Source organism: Meleagris gallopavo, chromosome 2, assembly GCF_905368555.1.
Source record: "Meleagris gallopavo chromosome 2, MGAL_WU_HG_1.1, whole genome shotgun sequence".
Taxonomy (NCBI): Eukaryota; Metazoa; Chordata; class Aves; order Galliformes; family Phasianidae; genus Meleagris; species Meleagris gallopavo.
Genome location: NC_139405.1, coordinates 80576026 through 80599979, shown reverse-complemented (window position 1 = coordinate 80599979; position 23954 = coordinate 80576026). Strand labels below are relative to the sequence as shown.

General features: G+C 42.1%; 1 protein-coding gene across 1 annotated transcript in view; it reads left to right on the top strand.

Moving 5' to 3' along the window:
- The first annotated feature begins 1412 nt into the window (after positions 1–1412).
- The window catches only part of CD109 (CD109 molecule), an 84626-nt gene continuing 62084 nt past the window's right edge, over positions 1413–23954 (top strand). Inside the window, exons 1-3 of the mRNA XM_010707730.4 lie at positions 1413–1803; positions 1953–2113; positions 19832–19860. Coding sequence (XP_010706032.1) covers positions 1736–1803; positions 1953–2113; positions 19832–19860 — 258 coding nt within the window. The 5' untranslated portion in view covers positions 1413–1735. The remainder of the gene's footprint in view (positions 1804–1952; positions 2114–19831; positions 19861–23954) is intronic.

Genomic DNA, 23954 nt, shown 5'->3' with positions numbered 1-23954 from the left:
CACAAAGGCTTTTCAAATCTAGACGTTCCTCTGTTTACATTTTTAACAATTTAGCACATGCTGAAGTGCTGTTGTTTTCATTTGAGTTAGCTGTCTGAGCTAGATCAAACTAATTAATGACAAGTAAGCACATAACGAGAGCCTACCGTACACAGCCATAAATGGTACTGAGCGGATTAACAGAGTGCAGTATTTTTAAGAAATGGAGCTTGAATGTTGTTGTGAGATGAGATCAAATACTTCACTTCTGTTTATCTGCTTCTTATGAGTGTTAATTCTACTCAGGCCAAGTGAAATTGTAATATTAATTACTAAGTTGTAATACCAATCCCTTTCTGCTGTAGGATTTCTTTGTTGGCATTTCTGTAGAAGAAGAGATCAATCCATACACAAAAATATCTTTTAAATAATAAGCCCGTGGGAGAAAAGAAAAAAGATACAGGGCCACAAACACTGTTGCGTACTGGGCAGAATCTGTGACATTTGCAAGCACTTTTGCTAACGGGCTTTCAGGATACATCCATACTAATGAATCAAACGGTGCCAGCAATGTTCTTGGGACTGCAAGTTCATTGTTTCTGCCCTCGAGCTGTCCTTGGCATGGTTATGTCCTGGCCAGAGAGTGCTCTCCTTCAGATTTTCTGGTGCGGTGTGAGGGTCAGTGTGGTCCAAGGGCTGTACACAGCAGGAGGGCTGCAGGTGGCTGTGCTGTTTTGGAGGCTGAGAGCTAACCGGTGTGACAGGCATAGTAGAGTAATGCTGGCTTCAGCTACAGCGACTGTAGAAATGTGAACTACCAGAAGCCTGAGTGCCAAGCGCATGCTCTTGTTAGCACATCTTCCTACCATCTCCACTGGAGAGTCAGGGAGTGCTCATCTTCCCTGCATGATTTCCACAAGCAGCGAGTGAAAGGTTTGCATACAGCAGCAAGCCTTTGCCGTGACATGTACCTCTGTAAGTGAGGAGCTGCCAGGAGTTACCTTTGTGGCACCAGTTGTTCTGAGACCAAACTGTCTGCTCCTGCCACTGCAGAGACATGTTCTGGAATCACCAGTGGTGTGAAGATGTATGAAATCACATTTAAAAGATGTAAAAGGTGCTGCAGCTGTCTGGGATCCTGTTAGAGTGTGCAATGTTTGTGTTCACGTACTGTTTGTATCTGTTTTTCATAAGAACAGAGCGGTGAGGGGGGTTTCCCTTCCTCCGGGCTCCAGCTGTGTCTGCACAGTGCAGGACACACCAGCTTGACGCTTCTGATTTCAGGAACTTCACAGTATGTTGTGCGGGAATGCAAGGGCTCAGATGAATCAAAGCATCGCTAGCTGTGCCTATCCCACACAACTGGGTTACTAGCGGCTGCCAAGGCTCCAAAAAGTGTAGGGTTGGCTCCACAAGAGCACTCCGACATGACCTTATTTTGCAGACACCGGGCACCGAGGCCAACCCACCCAGAGCGTCGTTACCAATCGCTTCACGTTCGGGAGCTGCGGTGATCTCAGCCTCTGAGCCACCGCCGCCTCGCTCGAACGCGACCGGAGCTCGGCACATAGCGGCGGCCCTGCGGGCTGCCCTCAGCCGCCCGCCTGCCCCCACTTCTCCGGGCCGGCATCGGGAACGCCCCGCGGGGCGCTCGGGCGGCAGCCGTCGCGGCGTGACTCACGGCGGGGCCTCTCCTTCCCCTCCCCGCCCGGGACGGCCCGGCGCAGCGCAGCGGACGCGTAGCGCGCAGAGAGCCATGGCGCGGAGCCGCGCCGCTGTTCGCCTTCTCCTCCTCTTCCTCGTGTGCGGCTCCGCCGCGGCTGGGTACGTGGGGCCGGGGTGGGCGGTGGGGCTGCCCGGGGAGCGTCGCCCCCGACCCGGGGTCTGCGAGAGGACGGCTAGGAGCGCGCTCCGTCGGATGGACGCGTGCCGCTGTCTGGGTTAACGCATCTCTCCTGCTTTCTCTTTTGCAGACCTACGTTCCTGGTGGCGGCTCCCTGGAATATCAGGCCCGGAGCCAGCGTCACCGTCGGAGTGGCCCTTCTGCCCGGCAGCCCCGCGCAGGTAGCCGTGCGGGGAGCGCTGCTCAGGGACAACCAGACCGTGCTCAGCAGGGAGCTGATCTTCGAGAGAGGTACGGGCCTTACACATGCCTTCTCCCTTGGTATTCTGTTTCTCTGACAGCGCCGCAGCTGCTGAAGAGTACTGAAATACAAACTTGATGTTACCAGTTGGGAGGCTGCTATGGGATGGTAGTCTTGTGTTGTGGCTCTGTAACCAGGTTGGGTAACGAGTGATTTTTTTATTCACTGTGAACTCAGAAAGCAATCAGATGTCAGTGAAGTGTTATATGATGTGGCATCTCCAAGATGCCTGGAAGTGCTCAGGTCATTGTCATGGGGTCACGAAAGAAGAGATTTTTGTTGGTAGGCTTATTGCAAAGGTGCAAAGTGTGAGGATAGCAAGTGCAGAACAAATGATTGATAAAGCATCTATGCCTGGCAGATGCAAATACTCTGAGAAAGGGAGAGCTTGACTTCTAAGAAAGTGAAGATCTTCATCATAGAATCACAGAATATCCAGATTTGGAATGGATCCACAAGGATCACTGAGTCCAACCCCTGGCTTCACACAGGACCACCCAAAATTCAAATCCTATATCTGAGAACGTTGTCCAAATTCTTCTGCAAAAACTCCAGCATCCCAGAGACATGCCCACTGCTCTGGGAGCCTGTTACGTGCCTGCTGCCCTCTGAGAAAAAGAACCTTTTCGTGATCTCCCATCTGACCCGCCCCAAGTGCTGCCATGCAGAAGCTCAGTGTGTCTGTGGAAAGAGACGTTCTTAAGTCAAAAACAGAATGGTAGGACAGCTTGGGGACTGACTAAGTCAACTCTGAAGCAACCTGGTTTAATTTGTGCCTCTGAAGAGTGGTAGGGGACATTGTGACGTGTATGAGTATTTGGAGAATTGACATGGTGGTCAGTGCTCCTGGTAAATGCCAGCTGTGAGCAGGAACATAGCAATGTGCTCCCTGAGAACTGCCCTCGTGGGAAGAAAGATCAGCTAGCTTTCAGAGTGTTCTTTGAGTGTTATTTATATCACTTTATACTAACTCTGGCTTTTTATTTGTCTAAAATAGAGTCACAGAGCAGCACGAGGTCCTAGAAAAATCCACCCTGCTGTAATGAGCTTTCTTCTTGTTGCTAACTATCATTAATATGGACGACTTAATTTTAAACATCATACCTTCATTTCAAACAGAGACTGCTTCTCTTCACAATCCGCGTAGAAGATAAACTGTGAGTGTGACAGAGTGCTTTTGATTGGATCAAAGATGTCATGCCCACATGATGCAGAAATAGTGTCTTATCAAAACCCTTTTTGCCACTTCAGCTTTTCTGTAAAAACAAATGTTTTGCAGAGTTACGTACTCTCAGGTCTTACTTTGGCTTGGATGTTGTTTATCCATTCTAATTTTATGGTGGTGTCAGGTATGTCCTCCAGCATCCAATATAAAAGTATGCAGCTGAAACAATGTTCCTATTGTGCTGTGTCTAATTAAAAAAAAAAAAAAAAAAAAAAAAAAAGTGTTAATTCGCAATTCAAACCAAATTTATACAACTAATCTGATAGTCCTGGAATCTCATACTAATAGCTGAGATGTATGCCTGAGGCTATTACTTTAGGCGGACCAATTTGCTAGCACCTAAAATCTGCATGGGAGAAAAACAGGCTGCCAGTCATGCTTATGGTACTTAATTCATCATAGTATACTGTATCCTACATTTAGCTGTTGTTTAGTGGAAAGTGCCGTTCAAGTCTGTTAGGCTTGACATAAAGGAGGAGTGAGTAAAGGAACAGTCAGACTGAGGGGAAAAAATGGTGTAGTCCATTACTTGAAGTGAAATTCCTACTAAGCATGACATATATGTGAAAACAAACAAACAAAAAAACCAAAACAACTCTGTGGCCATCCTTCTTCAAAGTGAAGTAATACAATTTGTTAGTCATTTTTTCTCTGAGCAAATATGTAAGCCAAGAATAAGAAACTGCTTTATAACAGAGGCTGTGATGTTAGGGGCGTTTCCTCAGATGCTGAAGGAATAGAATTACTCAGAGGGGAAACAGTTTGTCAGATGAAAGCTTTAAAGCTTTACCTCGTTTTCTGGAGGATAAAACGACTTTGAGGTAAGATACGTAGCAATGGTGCTGTAGCTGTGCTGGTCTGAGAATTTAACTGAATCAAATCCTGTGGAGGTTTTATTAGGCCAGCTGCTGCAGCTGAAGAAAAAAATCCAAACATCTCCAGACACACAAAATCTTCTTTAAATGACATCACCGGTGCATATATTAGTGGCCAGAAAATACTGCTTTATCTGTCATTTGTGCCCATTAGGTTACACAGTGGTGCTACTGTTCCTGCGGTGCACATGAGTTTGGTGTTACTCCCCCATGTCTGTGCTAAATAAGTATGAAGGAAGGCATGGTGTACCTGCGGTTGTTGACTTTGCTAGATACCCAAAAGCTGGGACTGATTCCCTGCCTTGGGCAGGGCATGATATTCATGTTGCCTAAGCTGGCAGCATTGTGCTCTGTAATTTTTCTTGTGTGGTAGCAAGAGTGGGAGGGTTATTGCCTTGAAAAACTGAGATCTGATCTGAGGAAATCAATTTTATTTTGCTGAATTTAGGCAGACAAGTTCTCTGATTTGGTGTGCAAACATCTGTGCTGGTAGAACAGAGCTGGTGCAGAGCTGCCATTAGAGGCAAAGGCTGGAGTACAGGCTGTGGGCAACTTTTTGTTAGTTTAATCTTGCAGACAGAGCTCAGCTGATTATGTAAAGGCAAGACCTTTTTTGTGTCCCTATCTGATAAAATGCATCTGCTCTAGTCCTCTAGCAGCAGTTCAGCATGGTAACATGCTTGTCTTTGGATTTTTGAGTTAACTCCATTAAAGGATCTTGTTGAATTAGAGGCACTGCTATTTCTCTCTTCATATAACATAACTCCAGCTTTATATAAGAAATAGAACACTTGCCCTCTAACGGTTGATTGAACATTCACTGGTTTAATGTTATTATGTTATAGTAATGTTATAGTAATTAGTAACATTAGTTACTATAGTATAGTAACATTATAGTAATATAATGTTATAGGAAATAGTAATATAATGTTATAGGAAATTACAGGAAGTGGTGTTTTGATTTCTGAGTGATTTGTGGAAAACTGACCACTGGAGAAAGACTGTAGGAGTGGATCTTGGTTCACATCTCTTGCCTGCTTCTCATGTAACAATGGGGATGGAAATTAGCAGTTGTAATATATCCACGATATTACACAATCATGAATTATGTTCATTAACAAGTGGCAAGTTTATAAATGTTGGAGTGAGAGCGTGTGCGCACATCCATTTAATCAAGCCCTGATGCTTTGAGCTGGGCTCAACATAGCAGAATCCAGATGTATTGTAGCAAGGGAGATTGTTTGAAGGGTCAGTGTTTTGGTACAGAAGTTACTCAGTTTAATTGTAATGAAAACAAACTCACTGAATGTCTGCAAGCAGTGTATTGCTGCTACAGATTAACTTTGTATGAGCAAATGCAACAAAAATTGTCAGTGTGTCACTAGGAGAGAATATGTTTCCATCATCTGCAGGAGGCTAAGGAGAACACAAAAGCTGTAATTTAAGCTGATTCTGTGTACCATACCGGGCCTTGACACATTTTCTATGGAGTTGCAGTATCAGAAAGATCCTCACTGATTGAAAATGACTGCAGAAGAAAACAATGGCTTACATGCAGTCTGAGCTGTTGGGTTTTCTGGGTCAACAAATAAAAATGATGAGAATAACAGAAAAGCAAGTTAAATTTTATGCATGAATGGCTTGATTTTCAGTGATTACAGAAAAGGGTGTTTCACACCATACATATTAATCCTCTGATTGATCAATAAAGATGTAATTGAATTGGCAAGAGTTGTCTTGCCAGGTTTGCTACTTAGATGTTGCGGTGTTAGTTACACTTTTATTGAGAGAGCTTCTGAACACTGTTTTTTCATTTGTGGTGAAATACTTTGGAAAATATAAATAACAGAGTAGTTGAGAGAATTAATTAAAGAAAGGCTTTCATGTATAATGGAGTGGCATCATTTACTTCATGAACAATTTTAACTCTCAAGAGTAAGATCTGGTTAAAGCTGGTAATTAAGACACAATGCAATGCATTTAAGCCACGGTGAATGAGAAGTACTTTTGAGAATTGAAGAATCTGATTTAAAATACTTCAGGTTCCTTGTCATTTGCTTGTAAATGTTAATTAATTTGCACGGCTTTTCTGTGTTTCTTCTAGTGTGCAGTTAACTTACTTGTTGGCAGAGGGAACTCTGAATTAGAACATGGTAAAAACTCAGCCAGGGTTTATGAAACATTACAGACTTTGTGAGAATGTCTGTCAGGTATAGACTTGCAGCAATCATCCGTATAGACAGTGGAAAATCTGCTTTTACCAGGAGGCACGCTTTGCATACTTAATAATATGGTTCTGACCACGTTAGTATGTGAAACCGAAGAACGCTAGGGAGTGTAAGTTGTAAAGTAACAGCTAAATGAGAATGAATGGCCTTGGTTCCTTTTGTTAACCTTGCCTCTGTGCCCTATTTCTGAATATTTATGTCCGATTCCTTGGTGACTGCAACATATATCCTGAAAATATGAGACTGGAGTGTAAATCATTTTGCTAAGTTTGCTGGGACAGCTTCTTTCTTCCTAACTATGTGTGAAAGCTTAAAAAGTGAAGCAGCAATAGAGCAGGGGCACCATGTTTTCACATGTGTAATCTTCAAATGTATGTGTAATTGTTTTTCATGAAGAACAATTACCATAAGTTATCAATATTCAGCACATGCAGATAACTGATGCAAAATCAGATAAAGGAAGGTTTGGTGGAAGGAGATGATGGGACTGAATTCAGAGCCAAGGGAGCTAGCTAGCTGAGAAGAGACTTCTCTATTGTTGGAGCACATCTAATTAAAAAACACAAGTTTCTGCATCTGTTGTTGAACCCATTTGACATTTCTTCTCAGAGAGAGTGGTGATGGAGCAGGCTGCCCAGGGTGATGGAATCACTGCCCCTGGAGGTGTTCAAGAAATGTGGAGATGAGGCACTGAGGGACATGAGCTAGTGGGCATGATGGTGATGAGTTGGCATTTGGACTTGATGACCTTAGAGGTCTTTTCCAACTGTAATGACTCTATGATTCATTCCAGTTTATTTATAACAGTCTTGCCAAGTAAACTGCGGAGAAATCAAAACATCAATGCCATCCAATACTTGAGCTTTAACTTATTGGCTGTATAGTGTTTGAAGCTCGAGGGAGAGAATCCTTCTTTGGCTTAAAGTGCTTGCATGAGGCCATTCTGGTCACCACATCTTTCAATGCCATCTGGCTGAGTAGTGTGAAGCAAAATGAACACTACAGGCTGCTTTGCAGGAGCTTGAAGCAGGGAAAGGGTGGAATAAATGCAAGTCCTGCTTGACCAACCTGATCTCCTTCTATGCTTGAATGACCAACGAGGTGAATGAAGGAAAGGCTGTTAACATAGTCTACCAAGACTTCAACAAAGACTTTGTCACTGTTACCTACAGTATTTTCCTGGAAAAGCTGGCAGCCTGTGGCTTGAACAGGTACATTCTTTGCTGGGTAAAGAACTAGCTGGAAAGCTGGGCCCAGAGAATGGTGGTGAATGGAGTTAAATCTAGCTGGCAACTGGTTACCAGTGGTGTTCCTTAGGGATCAGTGCTGGAGCCTGTCCTGTTCAGTATGTTTATTGATGTCCTGGACAAGGGGATTGAATGCACCGTCAATAAGTTTGCAGATGACACCAAGTTGGGAGGAAGTGGTCATCACCCTGAGGATAGGAAGGCATGGACAGTCTGGGTCACTGGTCTGAGGCCAGTGGGATGAAGTTCAACAAGACCAAGTGCTGGGGCCTGCACTTTGATCACAACAACCCTCAAGGCTACAGGCTTGGGGCAGAGTGGCTGGGAGACAGTGTAGAACAAATGGACCTGGGTGTGTTGGTTAACATTCAGCTGAGCATGAGCCAGCAGTGTGCCCAGGTGGCCAAGGAGGCCAATGGCATCCTGATTTGTATCAGAAATACTACAACCAGCAGGAATAGAGAGGTGATCATACCCCTGCACTCAGCTCTGGTGTGGCTGCACCTTGAATACTGTGTTCAGTTTTGGGACCCTTACTACAAGAAAGACATCAAGGCCCTGGAGTGTGTCCAGAGATGGGCAATGAAGCTAGTGAGGGGTCTGGAAAGCCTTGTAAGAAACAGCTGAGGGAACTGGGGTTATTTAGTCTGGACAAAAGGAGGCTCAGGGGAGGCCTTATAGCTTTCTACAACTACCTGAAGGGAGGTTGTGGTGAGATGGGTGTCGGCTTCTTCTCTGGCATAACTAGCAATAAGATGAGGGAATGGCCTCAAGGTCAACTGGGAAGAGAGGTGTTATCAGAAATAATAAGGAGGGAAACAATGGGAGAAATCTCTTGAGTGATTAATGTCAAAGCTGTAAGTGCACATTACTTAATACAGCAGAAGACTAAGAAACAGAGTCTTACAGTCTTACTACTGATTAAAAAAGAAAGAAAATAAGGGTGTGGAAATGGAAAATGAGATCAGATTACAAAGGTTGAACATAGAAGAGTAGCAGGGGTATGAAGGGATGAAATTAGAAAGGCCAAACCGTGAATAGGAAAGAATGTGCAGGGTAGGATTTAAAATACTATATTAGTAGCAGGAAGACTACCAAAGGGTGTGGCTTGTTAGAAGGGCCTTTTTCAGTGATGCTGAGAGGCAGATGAGTGCTCAGTCTTCATAGAGAGGATCAGCTATTATACAGTCTATAACACAACTACCTGCAGTGCCAAAGGAAGTAAGGCAACAAGAGGGGAACAGGTTGAAGAGTACTTGGTAAAGTAGGAATTTAGGTTGGATAAAATTATCTGCAGAGTATTTAATGAATGGGTGGAAATTTGAAAACTGCTAGTGGATTTTTGAAAGTATGAATGAGGAGAGAGGGGCTGGAAGATTGAAAAAGTGCAAGATTGAAAAGTCTGTCTACGGCTCTGCTTGCATGAAGACATGTTGACTTTTCGTGCTCTGAGCCTTATGTTACATAGGCTGGTAGAGTACCCAAGGAAGGATCATTGTGTGCTTGTGCTTTGCATTGCTCAGGTGTCTGTCCTTGGTCATTGCTGGAGACAGAACCATGGTCTAAATAGACTTTTGGAATCTCTTCCACATTCTGGAAAACATGTAAGGAGACATTGGAGGAATTGGAGTGAATTGTCAGGGCAAGTGTCTGATAGACCTGGTTACTAATCCTCAGGAAGATAAAAGTTAGCTTCAAAGAGAAAGGGGTGGGAGCTGAGGGTGGGTCTCAAAATGGATCTGGAATGATTAGAAAGAAATCCAAGCTGAAGCACTGAGGAATAGAGAAGTACCTGCAGAGGTAGGAAACAGCTGGGAAATTCTTGAGTCTCCAAACATACACAGGTGGCTTCTCTTTTAATGACTCTTTATCTGCACTGGCACCATGCCCTACTGTCCTTGGATACTTGTTTGTGAAGGCAGCGATGAGAACCTGTATGCAGAAGTTGAATAGCACATGGCAAGCAATACTGCTAGTCCATCTAGTTTCATTGCTGTCCCAATAAGTATCTGCATAGAAAACATTGTCAGAGTGACTGATACCTTATCCTCCACTTCTCCAGTTCCCCGGAGGTGCAGCTGGGAGGCCCAGGGGTTTATTTTGAGTGGTTAAGGAATTGTATTGCCCTTACGTACTGATGAGGGAAGGCTCTGATATTATTTTTATATATCTAAACAATTTTGTGGTCTCAGAAAAATTATGTGGATTTGTCATCGCAGACTCTGAGAGCCTTCCAGAAAATGGAAGAAAACCATTGTAAAAACAAACCCTCTTCATTCACTGCCTCTTAGAAGAAACTTAAATAGTACTCGAGTGTTTTATTTTCAGTGAAGGAGTGACTTTGAAATTTTACTCCAGCTGCAGCAATTAATGGCTTGGGGGGTAGTAATACCACCAAGCATCTAGTGTAGACAGGCTAAGCCACATTCTGTCCTGCTATGATTTCCCTGTGTTTTAAATCAGAATAAGAACTGCAGCTGCTCTAACTTGCAGTAATAACAGCTTTGTGTTTATGATCCATTGCAATTTCCGTGAAGTAATGATGGCCAGCAGTGCCTAGAAAGCAGGGCATGCCCATCAGTTTGCATATGCGTGCAGTCACCAAGGGAAAAGTCAGTTAATTAAATTAATTTCCCATTTTCTTGTGAAGAGGCTTAAGTCTGAGATTCTTTTGAATTGTATGCATGGTTTTGAAGAGTGGATCTGACATCAAGAAAGATTGCTTTGTAGTATTCCAGACTAGTCTTCCTAACAACTGAAGAGTTATAATTGCTGAGAATAATGTTGTTTGGCTGTAGTAGGCAGCAATGAGCTCATGTGTGAAAAAAACCTATGTCTCAAGAAAAATTTGGAAAGAGCCTGTGCTTGAATGATACTGGTAGCTGCTGGGTGGCTGCAAGAAGTTCTTTGGCTAAAGAGATGATTTAGTTTTAAAAATATGAAGCTGTTCCCTTTTTCTACCCAGCATGCATTGTTTCAGATAAACCACAGAGAGTTTGTGTACTGTGTTCTTGCTACTGGCCTCTCTCTGACCACTTGGCTGAAAGTGGTAATAATGCCATCTACAAAACTGATTGTTGTACTTTAGAAAACTGAGCAGATAATTAAATATCTGAACGAGGCCCTGGCTCTAAAATGAAAGGAGAAATGCCCGTGTATCTGTCCCTGAAAAGCTGGTGAATAATGCTGTGGGGAGAGCAGAAAACCCAGTGTTGGCTTGTGGAAGGGGCTGGTGGGTACAGTAGCACAAGAGCAGAGATGCCCAACACCGGCAGCAGTCCATCTGTCTGTCTATGAAACGGGGACACAGTGGTGTCCTCAGGAGTGGGTGCAGGGCTGAACTAAGTGGGAGAAATAGGGAGGTAATGGGCTTTAATCACAGACGCATCTGTGCATGTTGCTTTCTTCTGTTCTCTAGAGCTGCAGTGCTCCATCTCGTCATGAACCTCAGATGAGATCTGGTCTCATTCACATTTTTCCTTCTGTCCTTTTCTGCTTTATCTGTAGGCAGAACTGCTGTCCTGCCTCATTCCATTTATAATTTTTTAGTGCTTTCAGCCTCCAGAATTGCAAAAAAGACTGAAAGGGAGCAGTAGAAATGAGCAATGGGGAGTAATGAGCAGCTGTGAAGGAAATGGCATGTGGTGCTGGCAAGCAGGATGCTTTGGAGTCTTTACTACAAGTTTCTTGTCTTTGTTGGGCTTTGGATGGCAGCCTGAGTGTGTGTGTGTGTGCATATTTGATCACTGTACTGTACCTTCAACTAACACCTGGCCCAAATTTAGCCGTAGTTGAATAGCAGTGGCTCACATGGTATATTTCAGGCTGCTAGCATAACTAGGAAGTGCTGATTTAGGATAATGGATGAGAAGTATATCACATTTAAAGAATTTAAACTCCACAGATTTGTAGGCCTTCTTTCATGAGTAAAAATTTTTTAATCTTTGGACAGTTTAGATCTTGGAATTTATACTTCCTTCTTTCTTTTTTTTTTTTTTTTTTGAAATCACAAAAAGAGTGTATAATTTGGATAGGAGGGAAAAACTAGAAGGACAATGAAGAGCAATGCTTTTCATTTCTCTGATATTAGAAGTATTTTTTTTTTTTAATAGACCAATCAGGTGAAAAAATTCCATTTGCCACTGTAAAGAAAATACTTTTTTGTAAGCATTTCCTAAATGTGTATACGTGAACACTGCTGCCAGAAGAAAGCTATGACATCACTTCAATGTGAAGTGATTCCAGCTATATTTTCACATTCTCTACTGGGACTGAGAAGAAATGAGGACATAGATAGGAAAGGTTAAGTGAGAAAGTCTGTTTGCAACAATGCCTGCTAAATAGGCTAGAACTTAGCATTAAGACCTGAATTTAAGTTAACTGCTAACTGCTGTTGTGCTGATTTATGTTGGCATGAGTTCTGGTTAATCATGCCAAGTCATAAAGTCATTTTTCTGGAACGTCGATCCTTTTTTGGAAGTGGAAGCTGAAACAGGAGTATTTATGTCTGTATAGATGTAGATGGGGCCTGGCTGTTTGGCAGAGGGAAGACTGGTAGGTCTGTGGGCATGCCCTGCAGGGCACGTAGACTTGGGCCACAGGCTTTGTGATACAAGGGAAAAGTCATGTAATGCTGAAATTATTTATGGTGAACCACTGGAAACATGTATATATATGTGTTCACCATATATATATATATTCATTTTGAAAAATCACTTTGAAGTAACGTTTACATCTGGTCCTAGCGCTGTTGTTGTCAGCTTAATAACAGGTAGCATAAATTTTAATTCAGTTGGAAGGGACCTTCAAAGACCACTGAGTTCATCTGCCTGACCACTTCAGGGCTAACCAAAGATTACAGCATATTGCTGAGGGCATTGCCCACATTCCTCTTGAACATTGATAGACATGGAGAAACAACCACCTCTCTGGGAAGCCTGTTTCAGTTTTTGACTACCCTCATGGTAAAGAAATCTTTCCTAAAGTCTAGTCTGAACCTCTGGTGTGGCTTTGTGTTATTTCCTTGCTTTCTAACTGTTTGCTTTGCTAAAAAGATAGACTGCTAAAAATGGTACAGTAGCAATGTTCATTTAAGAAGATGATTTAGTTTTCCGCTGCCCTCTGTGCTGGTGACATTGCACTACCCTGCTGTAGTCTTTTCTTCCTCTTTTTCTGGATTGTCCTAAATACCAATGAGTCTGTGAGAAAGAAGGATGGAGAATAAGAGTTTGTTTCCATGCGATTTAAAAGTATTTCTTCAGTGCAATGCTGCAGGGAGGTTCTGCAGGAGGGAGATAAATTCCCCTGATTAGATGTAGCGAGGACTCATCTGATGTCATGTGTAAGTCACATGGAAGTGTTACACATTTTGTGCAGGTAAAGGTATCCAGCTGCATGGTGGCAGAGGATCCACAAGAGCTGTGCTTTGTGCTAGCTGCTGGACTCTGGATAGATACTTAAAAACATGAGGTTACTGCATCATTAACTCATCAAGTGGACAGAAAAATATGGTGAATTTCAGCAATTCAGCAGTGACATAAAGGGAATATTTGGGCTGCTGCTCCTGATTGAGAGGGGCTTTAGCCACCCTTTGGTGCAGCTAACTGGAGCTTCCAGGGCTCAGCTCAGAAGCTCTGAGAACGTGGGAAAAACATGCATGACAGTGAGACAGACTTACTACAACACCAAAGATTTTCAGATCTGCCCAGGCTGCTCAGTTCCCATCAAAATAATTACATAAACCAGGAGATTACCTAATGCCCCAGTGCCTCTTCTATAAATTTTCACTGTTTGGGAACAAGATGACACTCTGGACTTGATCAAGGAAGCCAGGCAGCTCTCTAACAGTGCTTTTGGGAGGAGAATGCTTTCTGAGTCATACAACTGAGAAGTGGCTTCGGTTTAAATATCCCTCCTCCTCAGCTGCTTCCCATCTGCAGCACAGCTGTACCTGGCTCAGACCTGCTGTTAGGTCTTCCAGGCTTGGGAATATGTGAAACCCAGTATTTCTAGCACCATCCTGTATTCCCTGATGCTAGCAGTGCCTGTGACTGTTGTGGAAGCAGTTGCCAGAACCATATTTGCTCTGGGAATATACTATGAATTGATGTGCTGGAAATAGCTTGTGGAATCCACCTCTGTTTGTAGCTGAGCTTTTACTCTGGTTATCATGAGTGTATCTGAAACAGCATTTGCTATGGCTTAGTGTTCTTTAATTTTACTTCCTAGATGTGAGAAAACTTGTTTGTTTCTGACTGCAACATTATCATCATACCTCACTCTGTTTGAGCTCCAGCATATAGAAAACAGATTTAATAATAAGACCTAGTTGAAGTATGGGAAGTGCTTTGAAATATCTGTGTTCTGCATGACACTCATTATCAAGTGATGGTGCAAGCAGGCACTGTTCTGATTAGAGAGCTGCGAAGTGCCTGCAGTGCATATGTGTGTGTATTAGTACGGGTAAAGACGGAAGTAGAAACCCAGAGGAATGGACTATGGTATGATTCTCTATGAATATATCTTCTGTTCTTGGTGCTTCACCGCATACTGAAGCCACTGCTATAGCCAGTGCTATATTTAGCTAGCAGTGCTTAACTGTGTGCACATCTACTCGCATGCATGTAAGTAAAGCTGTTCTTTTGTTAATAACTGATTTTCAGTAGTGACAAAGGTGTTTTTTTTTTTTTTTCCTGATGATGTCATAGGTTGTACAAAACTAAGTTCTAGCACAGCCTTATTCACACATTACCATGCAGAGGAATGGGACTTAGAGGAGCATTACTTCTCTAATGTTACTTTTAGTACTTCTACTTTCAGTATACAATTGAGAAAAATTTCAGGAGGTAGCTTTATGCCATCTCTATTGTTGCTAGTTTATTCTGCATCCTACCTCCTTTACCAGTGATATATAGTCCCTTAGTTTTTTTCCCCAGTTAACAGTAAACTATCTTTTGTGAGTTAGAAAGACATAGGTTTCCTCTAGCTGAAATGATGTCTCTTCTTAATAGGATTATTTGAGCATGGAGTTCTTTGGGTAGATGCTGAAATGAAGTCAAGTAGTATACCTATGCACCAGGTACTCTGCAGCACTGTGTAATTCCTTTCCAGGAGCCTCGTGTGCCAGACAAGCTTAGCTGTTCCTTGGACTCTATGACACTATGCAATGGGAGTGCCTGCTCTGCTTGTGTGTTTTGCCTGGGTCTCCTGGCTGTAAAAACCTGGAAGGTCAGTGAAGTTGCTGAGAGTCAGGGATTGCCTGGGCTGCTTCTCAAGTGGAGGAATGGCAGGAAAAACTGTGGCTTCAACAGTAGCATAAACATGTCCAAAGAACTGTGCTATTCAGGGCCAGTTGCTACCCATCCTTGTTAAACCATTGAATACCAGAATGAAGTAATTAAGTGTGCTGCCTGCAAGCACTATTAGCAGGATGTGAGTCACTTGATTTAACCTAAGTTATAATTTGAATAGATGGTACATGCTGAATAGGAGTTTTCCTTTAGCACACTGACAGCAGCAGGGACATACTGCTTTCTATCCATCTAGACTGCCTTCTACTTGCTACCGTCAAAAGAAAAAAATTCTTTTAAATCAATGTTTACTGGAGTTCAGATGTCAAATAAATTTTTGTTTTTGAATGCAATGAAGTTCCGGATCAAGGGGGTCATTAAATTTTCCCACCTGCAAGAAGGCTAGTCTTGATGTTCTGGGGAAGAAAAGCCCCTAAAAGTCAATAGCAAATTTGCCATGGTGACTTTCAGGATTGCAGCATGTATTGTAAGAGACAGATAAGTGCAAAGTCCTGCATCTGGAGCAGGACAATCTCAAGCACAGGTACAAATGGGTGGAGAATGGCCTGAAAGCAGCCCTGAGGAGAAGGATTTGGGAGTGTTGGTTGATGAAAGATTCAGCAGGAGCAGGCAATATGCACTTACAGCCCAGAAGGCCAACTGTATCCTGGGTTGCATCAAGAGAAGTGTGACCAGCAGGTTGAGGGACTTGATTCTGCCCCTCTACTCTGCTCTTGTGAGACTCCACCTGGAATACTGCATCCAGTTCTGGATCCCCAACACAATGAGGACATAGAGCTGTTGGAGCAGGTCCAGAGGAGGGCCATGAAGGTGATCAAAGGGCTGGAGCATCTCCCTTACAAGGGGAGGCTGAGAGATTGAGTGCTGTTCAGCCTGGAGAAGAGAAGGCTCCGGGGAGACCTTATAGCAGCCTTCCAGTACCTGAAAGAGGGCCTACAGGAAGGCTGGGAAGGAGCTTTTTATAAGGGCATGTAGTGACAGAATGAGTGGAAATGGTTTTAAACTGGAAGAGGGTAGATTTAGACTAGATATTAGGAATAAATTTGTTACTGTGAGGGTGGTGAGACACTGGAACAGGTTGTCCAGAAAGGTTGTGAATGCTTCCTCTCTGGAAGGCCAGGCTGGATGGGGCTTTGAGCAACCTGGTGTAGAGGGAGATGTCCCTGCCTATAGTGGGGGGATTGGAACTAGATGATCTTAAAGGTCCCAAACCATTTTAAGATTGTATGATTCTATAATAATGCAATACTCACAGTGATTATTTTCTTTAATTATCTCAGAGGTAACATACAGCTGCCTATAGAAGACAACTCTGCCAGGGCAGTAATTCTGTGTAGAACGTATGTAACACATATGCTGGGTTAACAGTTGAGTGAAAAATAGATGTGAACCCATATCATCCTAGGAATTATAAAAAGATATAACTGAGTGGAAATTACAAAATGATTCTGTTGATACACATGAAAAGTGAACCCTGCAGTGGTTGTACTACTCATTTAAATTATATGGTACTAATAAGAAAATTATTAAAATGCCTTTTTTGCTATTAAAACTGTCAAGTATGTCTGAATGCTAATAGCTATAGGTTTTATTAACCATAATATGGCAACTCTTTTCCAATCTCTGCTAAAAAAAAAATCTGTAAAAACCAAGAAAAAATTGGCTAGTGATGCTGAGATAAGAGAGATGATGGCACTGAAAGGCAGCACCATTAAAATCAGCAAAAAAACCCAACATTTTAAATAATTAAAATAAAAGCTGTAGCAATTTCAGTATTGTGAGAAAATTTGAGGTCACATTATCTGAAATAGTTAAAATATTAAGTTATATTAAGCCCTGTACAATGATATGATAGTTAAATGTTCCCAAAGTGATGTAATATAGTGAGAATAGTTAATTCTGTGTGCTCTGTTGCTCGAGGGTGGTAAATGCTGTGCATGGCTTTGAAAACTTTGTCCAGCTGCAGAATTAATAGAAAAATAGTAACTCAAGGGGAATAGAAGACTGAGTAAAGATGTTTCAGGGTATATGAATGCAGAGGAAAGAGTGGAGAACATGGAAGTCTGCTCCCACCAATTGAAGAAGTAACATTTCTGCAGTACTGCTCTGGGCTTTGTACTTTTACAACCCTGGAAAAGGTATCATGTCTTCCATCAGCCAGAGTAAGAAAGGAGTGGGGTTGGATGTATGTGGATGAGAGTCAACACTCAGTGAAGAAGCAGGTTTAGTTTGTCATAGAGGCACAGCTTAGATGGTCATGTTTCTAACTTTGTTTTATGTTTGTCCCCATGGCAGTAGAAGCACCAAGCCAGAAGGAAGGACTAGAATTAAGGATTTTTTTGCCAGTTGCCTTTCTTCTCTTTTTCTTTAATGGGATGCAGTTTAAAGTTTTTTTTTTCCCTTTTTCATTCCTTTCATAAAAGTTGTTTGGATGAAAATTACTACATAAAGTAGTCAACATACTTAGCTGTAGAAGAGGCTAATGCAAAATATACTGGGTTTCTCTTAAGTGTGAAGGAGGTGCAGAATCAGCTTCTTTTTAGAAACAGAGGAATGCTTTGGTCCAGGAACAAATGTACCTGAGAGGGGTTTTGTTTTCAAGGAGAGCAATGCCAAACCTTATCCTCCTTGTTCAGGTAGGTCCCAGCTGGGAGTCTGTTGGCATCTTAGAAGCCATTATTCTAGTGGAACATTGCATTTCAATTTCTCTGGGCTGTACTGTTGTCTAGTTCTTCTAGCAGATTTGACACTGCTGTGACTGTTAGGGAGTTGCTAAATCTAGCAGCCTGGCAAGGCAGAGGCTGATGTGGGTCCATGCCCCAGTCCCAACCAGTAGCAAGGCCAAATATGTGTTCCCAGTAGGTACACAGACACACAGGTATCCGTGTGGATGTATGTAGCACATACTTGTAGTTACACAGATTAGCAAAGACAGGCATGCTCACACAAGCAGCAGCTTTATCTCACCTCTGGTTGATCAGGATGAAGGTCTGGTTGACTGGAGAAAAAAAGAAAGTATGTATGTGTTTATATACACACATGCCCACAGGTTGGATCCCTGCCATAGCTGGGCTTGACAATCTGCCCAGTAGTTGGCATTGAATTTTGATCTTCCCAGTATCTGAGTGTGCAAGCTTCGCTCCAGCTGCTGATACACAGACCTCATGCACACATAAGCATGCATACATGCACCCACTGTGGATCCCACCAGTAAGGTGGCCATGCAGGCCCAGTCTGTTCACTAGGTGGTCCTGCATCCGTAGAATCATAGAATTGCTCAGGTTGGAAAAGACCTTAAAGATCACCTAGCTCAACCACAACCTAACTATACTACCCTAACTTTAACAACCTTTCACTAAATCAATCCTCTCAGTCGTGTCCTCCACAGAGAAGAAGAAAAGCAACCCAGAAGCTCCCAACACAAAACCAGGTCTTTTGGCACACCCCTAGGCCTCATGGTCTCTCCAGCTGTTGACTTGGCTCTCCTGATCCCTCCAATACCAACTCCTCCAGGTGCTCCTCAACCTCAGGGACAATCTCCCTGGCTCGCAGGGAACTTCACCCACTGCTGACTGACCAAGTCCTGTTGTTATCAGTGATCATACATTGACATGCAAGCCAACATTGTACTTGCACACTCCTGTCTATCCAGCTGGCACCTAAATGTGAGCCCTCTAATCCATAAACCTGCTCCTATTATTAGTGGCTAGATCTCCAGACACACATATGCATATAGATTAGTCTCTTGCATTTAAAAAAAAACAAACAAAGTTGAGTTTAAGAAGAGTACAGAACAGAATGTACTGATCAGGCACAAGGCAAACCCAGACAAATATTTTGACCAACCTCTTTTTTTTGCTTGGCCAGCTGCTTTGTCCCCTTAGTCCTCTTGTATTCCCACACTTGTTCCTTCTTAAATCACCTACATGCATCCCTTCTCCAATCTTTGGTTCCTCCCCTAAACGTCCAGTTATAAGACTTGCATAATGGTGAAGGATCTAGAGGGCAAGATATGCGAGGTGTGGCTGAGGTCCCTTGGTGTTCTCAGCCCAGAGGAGCTGAGGAGTGGCGTCCTAGCAGCTGCAGCTCCTCACAGGGAGGATAAGGGCAGCACTGAGCTCTACTGTCTGTGACAGCGACAGGGCCTGAGGGAATGGCATGGAGCTGTGTCAGAGGAAGGGCAGCTGAGAGTTAGGGACAGGTTCTGCACCAGAGGGTAGTGGGTATGGAACAGGCTGCCCAGGGCAGTGGGCATGGCACCAAGCTGTTGGTGTCCAATCAGCATTTGTACAACATTCTCAGATATAGGATTTGAATGTTGGGTGATGCTATGTGGAGCTGGGAGTTGGATGCAGTGATCCTTGTGGGTTCCTTCCCACAAGGATGTTCTGTGATTCTCTGATAATTCCAGGATGCTCTTCCCCTGCGTCTCATGATGAATCCCACTCCCCTGACAGTGATCTCCCTGTAGATTCCTGATGGAGCTGAAGGAAATACAAGTATGGCATATCAGTATTTACCAGTGCAGCAGTCACATCAGACTATTTCTTGGTTTCATTTCCAGGCAGTGTTTGGCAGCAGCCAGCTGGCTGAACAGCATGTGCATGTGGGCCAGCTGGTTGCACCCTGTGCATGAGGACTGTGTGGGCTGTCCATGTACACTGACAGCCACAGCAAGGGGGTCAAGTGTCCAGTGGGTATTTTGGGCAGTGTGGGAATGGGGAGGAGAACTGATCTGCAAATTAACCTGGTTATGTTGATGCTCAATTTTTATAAAGTTTGTTTGTGATTCTGTTTTCTTTTTCTTTTTTTTTATTATTCAGATTCCTTTGGGACTCTTGTTCTTCCAGTAGTAAGTATTTATTTCCTTTCCTTCAAAGAAAATATTGACTGCCTGGGATTTTTCAGCAGTTATTGTTGATGAGATGTATGAATATATTTGCTGACTATTAAGCTAAGAATTTTCACATCAAGTGCTCCACAGCTTATTGGAAGTAATTACAGAATTTGTGAGCTGACTTCCAGCATCATCACAGCTATCATAAATACTGAGCCCAGAACTTTGCTTTATGATTTTTTTTTACTAGCTGCTACCCCTATTTCTACACTCCTATTTCATTTTGAAGGCTTACTAGAGCTGAAATAATTGTGCGAAGTAGTCACAGAATCACAGAACTGCAGGTTCCCCCCAGTAGCTTGCACAGATCGGTGTCCAGATGGGTCTTAAGCATCTCCAAAAAGTAATCCACGACCACTTTGGGCAATCCCTTCCAGTGATCTGTCACTCTCACTGTAAAGAAGTTCTTCTGCATATTTTTGTGGAACTTCCTATGTTCCAGTGTTTGGCCACTGTTCCTTGTCCTATTGCTATGCACCACTGAAAAGTCTGGCCTCATCCAGTTGCCCTGGACATTTTAGATATTAATAAACATCAATCAGATTCTCTCTCAGTCTTCTCTTCTCCAAGCTGAACAGACTCAGGTCTCCCAAACTTTCCTTGAACAGGAGATACTCCAGACTCTTTGTCATCTTTGTTGTTCTAATAACAGAAATATTAAATTAAAGTAAAAGCATCGCTCTTCTTTATACATAGTTTTCTTGATGATTTCTAAGTATGCATTCAGTGGAGGTACATAGTAAACTAACTAGTCAACAAAAATGCATTATATATAATGCAAAAGTGCATAATTGTTTACTAAGTAGGCATTCTGGATTTCTAATCCTGTATGCTTATCTTGAAACTTTGATCTAAAGAATTAGGTATTTGCATCAGGAAAAAAGGCTTTTACCAAATTCTTTATTTATTTTTTTTTTTTTGAACATCTGTAAGCATGAATATCACTAAAAGCAGTAGGTTTAGGTTTTGATCTTAGGTTAAATGTATGCCTTGTGAAATACTCGGGAAATGTTTGATAAATGGATAATCAGTAATGATGAGCAGTTCAACATTGTAAAGAATTCTAGGTTAAAATGTATCTATACAAAACATAAATTAGAGAACATTAACAATTCAATTAAAAAAACAAACAAACAAACCAAAACCACAAAAACCCAAACAAGTTAGATTAACAAGTTCTTTAATATAATTTGCCCAGTCCAAGAGCATCCTTATGTCTTACTAGGCTTCTATAAAATTGAATTCTGTAATCACTTCAGTAGTGCTAAGAGTCTATTTTTTTTCTAGAATATCTCAAGCATACAATAAGCAAAATAGGGGACCCTATATCCAACTCAGTCTAAATTTACTAGCCTACCACTGCTTGAATGAAACAATGCCTTCCTTGAGCACCCATTACACATTTCTTGAACATTCAGGGCGTGTTGTAGGGATGGGAGGGGAGTGGCTGGGCACTGTTTGAATGTAACCTGTCAGGTTAGAAGAACTGACTCATATTTTTAATGATGAGATTTTTTTTGTTGTTCATGTAGCTATGGTAGACTTCTGTATTGCCCAAAGTATACTTGGCTAGTAGCACAAAGTGGGTAATGGTTTCAGTTGTCATGTTTTCCAGAGGAGGCAAGAGCTTCCTTGTCTGAGGTGCTCGTGAGGGTGGCTGATGTGGTTAGGAGAAGGGCTTGAAATGGCCATTTTCTCTCTTGTGTTAGGGATGCCAAAACAAGAATAGTAATACCATATAGCTGGGGAGTCTATCAACCAAGATAAACTGTATTTTGCAGTAAGTTTCTGCTAGGAACTGTTTAAAAAATGCGTAGCTCATACATGGGTTGAGAAATATCCTTTGGAGATGGAATTGATGGGGCTGAGGCAACTGGTTACCATTATTTTAGCAGTGAACTTCCAGAAACATTGTGTTAATTCAGTTTCCATTAGCATGGCTACATGCAACAAAATTTGTGTTACTTTACACCTCAGATGTCCCAGTACGCTGCAGAACAATACAAACTTCTGTTGTCTTTGGATTTTACATCTGCAAAGGTGCAATAGGCAGCTTTATCACCACGTTATGATATAAAAAGTGTCAAGACATTAAAAATCAGGGCAAAATCCCATGCAACTTTATTCATGATGGAAAAGGGCAAAAGAAAAAGAAGGTCTGTAAACGACGATTGCACTTTTTAAAGAAGAGTTTTAAAATAATGCTTTAATAAACAATAGTATTCTTAAATGAATTAATTGTGAGGTTATATCTGACAGATGTAGTAACTAAGGCTGTTCCTCCTGTCTAATATATTCCAGAATACTTGGCGAGAAAGTTTGAGTGTTGAAATATGTGAATCATATGTTCTTGGCAATGTGTATATAGTGACCTGCACTTGAAGGAAATGCAGAGTCAATTTCAGTCTAGTGTTTTGCACCTAGAATTTGGTTATATAAGTCCAGCTTTTAAATGGTACCGTTTCTCCCGTGTCATCATATGCCTGTTTGTGGGTGGAAAAAGAGAGCCTATTTATTTTTCCTCTCAATGGTTTTTTCCTTTTAACTTGTTTTTCAAAACAAACTCAACAGAGAGGGATGAAACTGTAGTTAATTCCTGTTTATAGGTAAACACATGGAGAAGGAAATGTATTTGGTAGAGACATTTGCATTTGTGGTATTTGTCACTGTCATATTCTTCCTCATTTGGGAAAAAATCCATTACTTCACTGTATGTTCTTAAAATGAGTTTTGACAGCAAGGCTTTGTTTCATTATAGAGCTTGGTAGGATACTTTTGAAGTGCTGTGCCTGGTGAGTTAACAGATGTAATTTTCATTACCAGTGCGAGAAGAGAGCTTAATTTCCATATGTTATGCTGAAAAATGTTAGCCTGTCTGTTTTAGTTGTCCTGACTTCAGAGACTTTATTCCAGATTTACTGTTCTAACTACAAACAGAAGCATGTGACTCCTAAGCTTTTTAGCAGCACTACTTGCTGGAACCAGCTGCGCATTTGTTAAACCCTTTCCATCTTCAAAGAGAGAGTTCCAAGCAGATGGCAGGACAGAAGTTTGCATCTGGGCGGAATGCACCTAGGGTCATTCCTTGTCTGTGCAGGCTCTGCTCAAGGTGACATCTCCATGTCCTGCTGCAGTTCTGCTTAGAGCCTTTGGAACTCCTGTAGCTGAGGTTGCTCCAAGTGCAGGAAATGAACTGGTGTATCTAAATTGTGAGCTCCAGATTTCCTCTACTCACTGGAGGAATATACCTGTGCGTGGTTATTCTTGTCTTATGTGGTTCAACTTTTCTTGCTAGCACTGTCTGCCCATGTTTGCTGCCAGCACTGAAGGAGCTTTCAATGTCTGTCCTTAACAAGGCATCTCAGCTAACTGTTAAAGTCTCTCTACATTTTTTCTTCATACTTTGGGAAGAATACTTATCTTACTGGTTGAACTGCAATACTTACTGTAATAATGAATCATTAAAAGCACTGAAATGAGAAAAAAAATGAGTCAGTTTCCATCGAAAAGCAATACTCAGCTTCTCAGGAGGCTTCCATTCTGAATTTATTTTTTCTACTCTAAAAGGCATGGAGCTGAACCTTACAAAGAGATACACAAGGTTTTCTTTCTCTCCTGCTCATCTTGCCTATATGTATCTTCTTCAGCTCTTATATTTCTGGAAAATAAATTGCTAGAAAATGACAAAGTCTGAAAAAGAAAAGCCCCCAAAATCAAATGCAAGAAATTTCTCAATAACTGTAAAAAGAAAAGAGAGCAGAATGTCTGTTAATGGTGTATGAATACATACCTGCTTATGTTATTGAAAATCTGATTACTAGCAAAATTCACTTACAAGTATGTTGGAAGATTGCCTCTGAGAATACATTTCTTTGTAATTGTTAAAGTGAGTCCTGAAATCCTGTTTCTCTTTCTAAGTGTTTATGTAAGTTGACAGGGCAGAGACCTTAATGGCAAGTGTTTCATGGAATAATTTTCACACAGAGGGTGGTAACACACTGGAACAGGTTGCCCAAGGAGGTTGTGGATGCCCCATCCCTGGAGGCATT